The sequence below is a fragment of the Lutjanus erythropterus genome, chromosome 7 (assembly GCF_056507025.1).
Source record: "Lutjanus erythropterus isolate fLutEry1 chromosome 7, fLutEry1.hap2, whole genome shotgun sequence".
Taxonomy (NCBI): domain Eukaryota; kingdom Metazoa; phylum Chordata; class Actinopteri; order Lutjaniformes; family Lutjanidae; genus Lutjanus; species Lutjanus erythropterus.
In genome coordinates this window covers 10,427,352-10,437,620 of record NC_139323.1, presented here as the reverse complement: position 1 = coordinate 10,437,620, position 10,269 = coordinate 10,427,352, and the positions used below count along the sequence as shown (strand labels likewise).

General features: G+C 38.5%; 1 protein-coding gene across 1 annotated transcript in view; it reads right to left on the bottom strand.

Moving 5' to 3' along the window:
• Window positions 1–850: 850 nt before the first annotated feature.
• Window positions 851–10,269, bottom strand: part of myo7ba (myosin VIIBa) — a 29,963-nt gene continuing 20,544 nt past the window's right edge. The window contains exons 38-48 of the mRNA XM_084722635.1: window positions 8,496–8,649; window positions 7,889–8,044; window positions 6,106–6,211; window positions 5,149–5,262; window positions 4,965–5,052; window positions 4,675–4,781; window positions 3,539–3,724; window positions 1,800–1,916; window positions 1,502–1,585; window positions 1,295–1,414; window positions 851–1,191 (exon numbers count right to left, since the gene is read on the bottom strand). Coding sequence (XP_084578761.1) covers window positions 1,096–1,191; window positions 1,295–1,414; window positions 1,502–1,585; window positions 1,800–1,916; window positions 3,539–3,724; window positions 4,675–4,781; window positions 4,965–5,052; window positions 5,149–5,262; window positions 6,106–6,211; window positions 7,889–8,044; window positions 8,496–8,649 — 1,328 coding nt within the window. The 3' untranslated portion in view covers window positions 851–1,095. The remainder of the gene's footprint in view (window positions 1,192–1,294; window positions 1,415–1,501; window positions 1,586–1,799; window positions 1,917–3,538; window positions 3,725–4,674; window positions 4,782–4,964; window positions 5,053–5,148; window positions 5,263–6,105; window positions 6,212–7,888; window positions 8,045–8,495; window positions 8,650–10,269) is intronic.

Below are 10,269 nucleotides of genomic sequence, written 5' to 3'. Positions count from 1 at the left end.
TACAATTCTCCATTGTCACTCTATTGCAGTCATTGCTAATTGGTGGTGATCATGTGCAAAGAAGCTTAGCAATACGCTAACTGCGCTTGGGAATTAGGCTGCAGGCCAGCAGACATGGATGATTTTACCTTTTCTTGCATTTTCATTAAAACAGCTTTTCAAATTTTGGTTTGTTTGTTTTTAAGGAAACTCCACAGGGTATCTTTGATGTTTTCAAGACAGGCTGATTACAGTCAGTAGTGACAAAGTCATGATCTACAAATGAAAACAAGGTTTACAAATGTGTATGATGGTTTGTGAATAAATTAGTTTCTATCCACAAACAAATACCAACAAACTTTAATAAATATGTAAAATTATGATTCCTGTGAATATAAATGTCTAAAAGAATTTGTGTGATTTGGTTCACCAAATGCAAAAATGAAAAAAGCCTGTTACTAAATGGCAGGTTTGTCACCAGAATGCAAGACACATTTTTGGATCAGAGGTGTAAAAAAGAGTCTTAGAATTAAAACTAAATGAACAAATGAATAAAACAAAATGTTTAAGACATCAGTATACAGAGGAAGAATTTCAAAAGATTAAAGCATATATTCGATTAGCCAGTGAAGTTCTAAATATAAAGAATACTGGCATTTATTCAAGTTGGGCTGTATCTACTAGAACATTTATTTTGCATTTATTAATTTTGGTGGAATTTATGGATGGGAAGAAGCATTCTGAGAAACCATAATTTATTCACAAATCACACGTCTACATGTTTTTCTTTGTGGATCATGAATCAGGTATATTTCCTCTCCATAAATGAAGGGCTTGAAGAATGATGTGCACAGTATTAGTACGGAGGATTATGTTACTTGTGAACATGCCAAAGAAACACCAGCTTTAAATAAAATGTGAGAATCTACAACAACTTTCTTTCTTGCAGTGAATCAGTGTGCTTCTAACAGAGCACAAATAAAGTTGATTGCGCTTTAAAAAGCAGGCAGTTATCTCTGCCCTGCTCCTTTGTGTGTGTATGAACTCCATGTTGAGCGTGTTGGTTTAAATCTGCGGCCACAGGCACCAGTTGCATCACACTCGCGCCGCTGAGGCTCAAATGTTGAAGCGCTGGTTCCTCGTTTGCACTGCCCTCTGTTCTCTGAGGTACATGTTGACATAGGAGGTTATAAGATCGTCCATCTTGTAACCCTTTTTAAAGAAGACACAGATGTGAAGAAGTGAAATGAAGAGGACAAACTTTTACAGACTGGCAGTTTATCGCTTGAGGTTCACATCTAATAATAGATCTTACCAGTGACGTTTCACAGAGGAATTTGCTTCCCTTGACTAAATTGCCAATCGTCATGTGAAAGTAGGTGCTGCCGCTGCACCAGTTTGCGATGCGGTTGAATGGGTGATTTGCCAGCACATCCTTCACAAGAGAAAAGATTAGTTAATGGTAAAAACTAGGATAAGCATGTTAAAGGGAATACTGTTGATGATTTTTACTTCTTTTCACCTTAGTTTTTGGGTGGATGATGGTGAGTCCCTGCTTGCTGACGGCTATACGCACAATATCTGGGAAGTTTGGTTCTGACGTTTGCTGAAAAGAAAGATACAGGCAACTGAGAAAACTTTTCTTTCACTGTTGTCAGCACTGTTTGTTTTCTGCAGATGTGCTGTGAGCGTACCATGGTGACGGAGGGTGTGAGAGACAGAGAGCGAGAACATCAGATAAAAAAGCCACCCACCCAACCCAATGGACGACAGATAGCAGGATAAAGCAGCATCTGTGCTGCATTCACTGCAGCACTTACCTTCACTTCAAAGAAAGCACAGCCGAACGTTGGCCAGCGGCAAACCACCCTCAGAAAGGCCACCTTAGCTTCTTCATCAGTCATACGAGCTTGTTTGTTATAGGCAACAGTAATACTCTGAAAATTAAATACACATACATACATTACAACGCATGTTTTGTAGAAGTATTTGCACTGCTTTTATTGAGGTTAATGATTTTCCAGCACCCACTCAGCCTTCAGGCAATATTCTCACAGAGCTGAGATAGGGATCACAGGAATGGCATAATGGTGATATTGTTTCTGCGGGCAAATAAAAGGATAACGCTGGTTCTACTCTATATTTCTCTTATTGTCAACAAAGCCCACAAAGAGACCAAAACAAACAACAGATCTAACTATTATGTGAGTGTATCCAAAGCCTGATATCTTATTCCTCTGTGCCACAGAGATCTTTCTTTATCCAAAACTGTAAAACACACCACTGACCGACAGCGTTACACTGAGTGACACTTCTTTCTTTTTTATGAACATGTGCACTGTAGTTTATTTTAAATCAATCACACGTACACCATCCTGGAGCAGTAAATACTTGCAAGTGCACTAGCTGTGTATCAATGTGCAACTATAAATAGTCCCCAACAAATACACTATTTACTCTAGTTTTTGTAAAGTTTGAAAGTACAGTATTTTGGGAAATGACAGCCTTATCTAAAAGTTAAACTGTTGCCGCCTTCTAATGGAACTCATGAGCTTGTAGTTACAACATGGGATATCGTCTACGCAATATGTTTAGCTAGTTTAGCGTTCCAGTGGTAAAGTTGTGAGAACACTGTTGCTAGGCAACAACATGACACAAAAACTGTCAGCATCAGACACCAGTGAGGCTAGCAATTTAGCAAGCTTGCAAACAGGTGACGTAATGTGGTGAGGTTGACATATATTGGATGGATTGCTGTACAGTTTAGCACAGATATTCATGGTCCCCTCAATCAAAATTCCACTCTGTCCAATGCTTTATGACCAAATACCTGCAAAACCAGTTTTGTGTTTTGTAGTTTGTGGTGCTACTTAGGAATGCTAATGCTTAACATGCTAAAATGCTCCACTAAGATGGTGAACTACGTGAAGTACATCAACATGTACTATGAAGTACAGCTCAATATTACAGACAGGATAAGGATGTCGAAAAGCACTGAGTATTGTCAGTTTTCTTCCATGAGACGTGACAATAAGAAAAAAAGTGGAGCACCATCCTTCGCTGTATTAACATTAAATACCGCATTGCAACAATTAGCGCAGAGTTGTGCTAATTGAGGGTGTGTGTTAAGCTTTAAAACGTATTTGCTGTGAAATAATCAGAAAATAATATTTCATTTCTCTGATTCACCGGCTTTTGCTACCACAGCTCCCTCTCTTCACTCAGTCTCTAACTTGCTTGACCACTGCTGCTCTCTCTCTCTCAAACAAATGGACACAAACCAAGGGGAAGCTTCTTGGTGTTGGTTTTTTGCAGTACGAACTGAGCAGCTTACATGACTGGTCACTGCAGCATGACATTGGGTTACGTTTCTCCAAAAGTTGACTCTGCTTCAACTTTTGCTGCAGGGCCACAGCATGTTTTTTTTTTCAACACCCTGTGCAGTCCCCAGCGCTGCAGCCTACATGTACTCTGATATTTTCACCACAACACCTGATTCAGTGTGAATACAGTCTTATTCTTGAGAAGATATCAGTAAAAAGAAAATAAAGCTGCATACCTTCTTCCACTCATTTTCAGACATGGCCTTCAGTTGGTCATTGGGAACCAGCTCCTTCAGCATCTTAGGAATCATGACAAACTGGGTCTTGTCATTGCTGACCTTAATCCTGAACAGCAGAGCTGCAATGTTGACCATTTCCTCTTTGGTGCTAACATGATAGCCTCTCAAGTACTTTGGTAGCTCCTGTAAGACAGAAATATATTTTATAAGGTCTGCTGTTGTGTTCAGATGTAGGATTGACCTTAAATCCATCTTACTTTCTATAACCAGAATATAACCAGAAGATGTAAACAATAACAATCAGATTATGTTTGAGAGTCCAACTTTTAATTGCTAAAAAGATGATCACAGTCTCCTGGCTGAGGCTACAGCCCCCCTCAATAACACAGTGGAGGGAGAAGGTTAAGGATGTTTATTACGTAAAAAACAACTACAGACAGATATATTTTTAACTAAATGGTCTGCAATAACTTCATTTATTTTAAAATTATTAATTAATTATGTTTTAATGGACTGATGAGCTTAGTGAAAGTGTGAAGTGTTTCTTTTTAACTTATTTTTTAAATTGTGTTGTATATGATTTTTTGTTATCTCTGTTATTTTTTCCCCCATTTTTTAATTTTATTATGCTTTTATTCACACTTTGATTTTGTTTTTGGTTTTTTGCTTTTCCCTTCCTAATGTAAATATGAACAAACATGTTACGAATGAAAATTTTTATTCATTTCTACTTACTGGAACTACATACGGACATTGAGGGAATGCCAAAACTGATTTTTATGATCTTGTTGTGTCTTTGTTGTTTCATGCATCACTACTGTATGACTGTACCTGTTAAAAAGGAAATAAAAAGAAGTTTTAAAAAAGGTCTGCTTTTGTGAGGATTAAATTCCCAACTCATTTAGGCCTGAGTTTGACCTTCAAACCAAGTTAGTACTGACTACATTGTTCATGAGGAGACAATGTTTTATAATGAACCCAGATAAAACAGCTGGGAACTAATATTGATACCATCTTATCCATATGTCAGATGGGATTATGTTAAACTGAAAGATTTGGCTTTCATATCATATGGAAAAAACTAATGAGCCTGGAAAATGTGATGGTGGCTGAGCCGCATCATTCAAATGTACCTGAGGGAAATGGAAGATAAGATCCGCCTCTGGGTCTCTGCCAGGAATCACATTGAACCACAACTTCCTCATGAAAAACACAAGGTAGGGTATGTTGACTGGGCCACCTGCAGAGCCACACAAACACATGAACACACACACACACACACACACACACACACACACACACACACACACACACACACACACACACACACACACACACACACACACCAAAGAGGTTTTTACAGGTTAACACAAACCATCAGAAATCTGGCTCACACTCTAATCAGATCATGTTTTCTTTATACCGTCTTTGATCCTCTTGGCTTTCTTGGACCAATCAGTGATTTGTCTCAGACTATCAAAGAAGTAGTCTGTCTCATTCAAACTGAGAACCTGAAAGAAACACAGTCACAGACTTCTTTTTTTAGAATCAGTGGAGTGGAAGAAGAACAGTTTATAATGTTTAAGGCTGTGAAATGTCAAATAAACCTTGTCTTGTGTTTTGACAAAGATGCTGTATCCGTCTGCTGAAGTCAGACCGAGCTTGTTGGAAATGTTCTGTATGAGATCCTTGATCCTGGTGCTTGTTGCAACTTCAAATACCTGAAGAAGGGATGAGAAGAGTCACTGGGCCATTTGTATTATTGTAGATTTTTTAAACAGTAACACTTTTAAGTAAGGTACACAAAAATTGAGTAGTTACCAGGGAACAAATGAGGAACAAATGAAGAACTAACATACTGGTTCATCATTAGCTAATGTGTAACCCCTAAACCCAACTTTTTAGAGTTGCTAATGAAAAAACAAGGAACAAATGAGGAGCTAACTGCTAGTTAACCATTAGTTAATGAGGAAATACTTATTAAAAACTCAGTAATATGTATCACTTTACTTTAGGGGACACAAAAATAGTAAGTACTCATTAGGTAATGACAAAGTACTTGTTACCTACTCAGTATTATGAATCTCTTTTCTTTAGGGAAAACAAAAAGAGTAAGTAATGTTTAAATATATAGTAATTAATGATTTGTTGCCAGGTTTTTGCCCTTCACCAGCTGCTTCAGGGTTAATCAGGAACCATTCATAAAGAAAGTGATGAGTATGATCAATTCACAGATATGCATTAACTCTTACCCAGTGACTCATTAATATAGGATCTCCCACTCTGTTCTCTAGTAACTCTTTATCTATTATACAGCCCTCCATTAAAAATGATGAAGGAAATACTTAACAATTCATCAGTTATCAAATCCCTCCTAAATCATTCCTCACTTGTTTCTTCATTAACTAATCATTATCAACACTATAGAATTGGATTAGGGGTTACTCATCAACAAATGGTTGACTACCATGTTAGCTGTTCATTTGTTCTTCACTCGTTCCCTGTTGGCTATTCAGTTTTTGTGTCTACGTTATTTCTAAGTGTTACTCTCTCTGTGTTCGTACCTCCTCTGTGTCGTTGGGGAAGTGGATTTTGTGGAAGATCTGGATGCTGTTCAGTTGGATGGCGTCTACCTCAACCTGGTGTGGCGGAAGCTTCCTAGGCTCCATCCTACACAAAGACAGCAAATGCTTACTCTTACCTTTTTTCTTTCTTACTTAATCGTTTTGACTCTGAGCCACAGATTCAGTGCAGATAAAGAAAAGAGCACACACTCTGTCACTAAAACAGTAACACAGAGTGCAACACCAGGCACCAAGTGTGCCGATCAAAAATACGTGTTTTAGAGCCTGTTGTCAGTGTTAATGATACTGAATGTAAATCAAATATATTTATAGAAGAGGCCATGCAAATGCAGACTGTGGTTGAGTCACTGTGAAGGTGATGCAACGCATTTAAAAAGGTCAACGTGAGAAGTGCTGCAGGCAAGTTTTACTTTGAACAGCACAATTTGTTCTAAACTAATCTAGGATAAGAAGTCCACATATGTCAGTTGTATTAGTTTAGTTTTTGGAGAGCCTTTCCGGTAACTCATGAGAGATTTAAAATGTGAGGTACCACAGCTTTACATTTCCTTTTCTCACTACACCAGTTTCTGTGTAGTGTCGTGTTGTGGTGGCAGTTAACCAGAGGTGGAGTGTTGCAACTGCCTGCTTTTCTACACACAATATCAGCTGCTTTATAAACAGAGGCGGCAATAGCACACACATTCTTAACTCAAGTAGAAGTACAGATACTTGTGTAAGAAAAGAAGAAGTACTGATTCAACTTCTTTACTCAAGTAAAAGTGAAGAAGTATAAGAACTAAAAGGTATTCAAAGACCAAAAGTAAAAAGATGCCCCCTGATGGATATTTCTACTCGCTGTTTAAAGTTGAACCTCACATCATAAGAAGATTACTGAACCATTCTAACGTCAAGTAAAAAAAAAACACACACACACAAAAAAAAAACAATACACTTATAATAATCAACACTAAAAATAAATTTTCAATGTCAGCACAGAACCATAAACATTATTAGCGAGACAAGAACACGGTCAAGTTCTAATTATACCTGCCAGCTGCGTGTGTGTGATGTCACTGTGCCTACAGCTTGTCCGCAGCTAAACTCCAATACTGCTAGACCGATCAGCCTATTTTTTTTTTGTACACATTCATGTTTGTATGCTGAAGGACCTCTGAGATTCAGAATTATTGAAGAAAAACTTTTTTAATGACTTTTATGTCTCTACGTTTTATGACATCATGTTTTCATTTCATCCCATTTTTGTGAACGTGAGCTCTCAAGAACGCCTCCTTGACTGAATTTCTTCAAACTTGACAAAAATGTTCACCGAGACTCAAAGACGAACTGATTAAACGTTGGTGGTCAAAGGTCACAGGTCACAGTGACCTCACTAAACACATTTTTGCCATAACTCAAGATTTAATATGCCAATTATGACCAAAATTGCACATGTGGTGATGCTATTTTATATCCAAAAGGTCAAAGGTCAACATCACTGTGACATCGTAATGTTCAGCTCTCTATCAGTCCCCTGTACTCCTCTGTAAAAAACAGTCTCTAAGTGAAGTGGAATCACACATATATGGTGAGAACTTTCATTTCATCAAAAATACACTCACTACCTTTGAATAAGTTTCTTCAAAATTACAGGTCAAAAGGTCTGATTCATATTACATTGTATGAGTCTGAACAGACATGAATGTAAACTGACATCCTTCTTTGAAACGGAAAAAAATGGTGCTGTGTGCTGATGGTGAATGATACAGCATGTCTGGCTAACCTCATTGAGCTCTGCAGCCGCCGCAGACAGTCAGAAGCGAGGGGCTCTCTGCGGCGTGACTCCAGAAATCGCTGAGCGTGCTTCAGAAGAGCCTGGCTGGGAGGAAACAGGCCACAGCAGAGCCACAGCAGCTGCCAGCCTTGCTCCATGCTCAACCTGGGTGATGTGCAAGGCAACAGTGAGAAATAAATATAAGACACTATCAAGGGGTGGTTACATTTCAGTTCAGCTCTGTTTTTTTTTTCTTTTAATTGTTTATACTTCCTCATGTCTAAATTAAGAAAAATTGACAATTCTAGCTACTTCAATTTTTTCCAGTCAGGCTTTTTAAATTTGCTTGGGCTGCAACAACTGTTTTCATTATCAATTTACTGTCAAATATTTTCTTGATGAATCAATCAGCCATTTGACCTACAAAATATGATTCAGTCCTAAAACATTCTAGTTTCCCTCATTCAGTGTAGACCAAAGCCTAAAGCTATTCAGTTATTTTTTTTAATTCATATGCAAAGAAAATTTCATACAGATTTTAAACCTCTTCTCCAGAACAAGTCCAAAAGCAGCTTTAAATCTGAGAATCCGAGACAGTGAAACAACTTGAGTGTACCGGTTGTTATTGCTGGTCATCTGCTTCATGATCTGGCAGTAGATCTCATCCCTGAGCGCCTCATATTTAGTGGCGGGGCTGAAGATCAGGTCGGTGAGCTCGAGAGGACTCTGCATCTGCTTGGTGGGGTAATCTCCCATATATTTCAGGATCGGTACACAACGGTCAAGGAGGAACAATCATCCTGGTTGGTAAACTTTGAAAAAGGAAAGCTTGAGATGACACTGTCAGCTGGTGATGCTACTCAAAGAACTGTTTTCTGTTTCTGGAGGCTTGTTTGGTGGGTTTTGTATTTTGCCACTGATGCTTGTAATCTCTCTCTCTCCCTGTTAAAAGAGAGATTTTTCCTCACCACTGTCACCTAGTGGTTGCTCATGTTGGGAAATGCTGATTCTCTATAAATCATATTATAAGCATGTGGTCTAGACCTACTCTAAATGAAAAGTGTCCTGAGATAACTTCTATTATGATTTGGAGATATATAAATAAAATTAACTTGACTTAGCATCTTAGTTACCTTAGCTAGGTAGTTATTTTGGCTCACATTCTATGCAAAACACACTTTTTTTCACAGTTTTTCCACAAATATATGTGTCTCTAAAGACCACTAATATATGCTAAACTACCATCTCCTTTGCTTGCCTCCCTTTTCAGGAAAATGCTCAGATTTGCCCTCCCCTAATGATGTCACAAAGGGCTTAACACAACCTCTAGATCAGTGATAGGTTTGGGGAGGAGGGACAGGAGCTGAAACAAGTGTTTCAGACAGAGGGTGAATGAAGAAGCTGCAAAAATGGCCAGCATAAGAAAACAAGCCCATAAAGCTAATTAGTCTAATTAGTCATGTCAAAGATTTGTCTTTGACTTCTTCATGGCCACGTAATCCTTGTAACCTACTAATGTGTTGATTTGGTGTCTTTAGTATAATGGCTATGGAGAAGCCTTTTGGTAGCATGTGTCTCAAATATTTATGTTAGCCAGACAGAGCTAGTTTGCTGCAGAGTGTGTGAAGGCAAAAAGGAGGGTTGTTCTGGGACGCTGAAACACAAAGTTGATCCTCCTCTCTGCTGTGATACAAACTCTACAAACACTCGCACAAATACTCGCTGACACTGACCTCATGACCCTGTAGACATGGCTTGACTGTTCTCCTACTGTGCACTCAGTATCATATTTAAATCATTTTTCTTTTGTCAGACAGGCCTAGCAACATGACTCATGGGAAAAAAAGTTTCAATATCAGAGGGGTTTTAAAGGCAGGGTCTATTATTTTTATTTTTATTCTTTATTTTTGAGGTTTTTCTGTCATTAGTGTCCCATATGTATTCAAATCTGAATAATCAGTGCGTTCTGTTTTACCCCCAAAATGGTATTTTCCCAAGACCTTTTAGAAACGTTGACCTGATGTAGGTGTCAGCAATGATTACAATGCGACTTACAAATCCCCTCAGATGAAGGAGGTCAGGCGAGGGCATGAGTACTGAAACCTGCGTCACTGCTTTTAACCCACAGCTGAGTGGGTGTTTCCATTTAAAAGCCCAGAGAAGAATACAGTTGAAGTCGTCCTTCAAGATTAGTGCAACTAGATAAAAATTGGTGACGGCTGGAGAACCAAGTGGGTCATGGCACACAGATGAAACAGCCTGTGGTGCCACTGAAGTGTGGATACAATGTAGATACTCCATAAAGCCTGGGTAAGCAGCCAAGTATCTGTTTGTGGAAGGACATTCATGTTTAAAGGTCAGGCTCAGAGAATGGTGCTACCTGAGTCAGT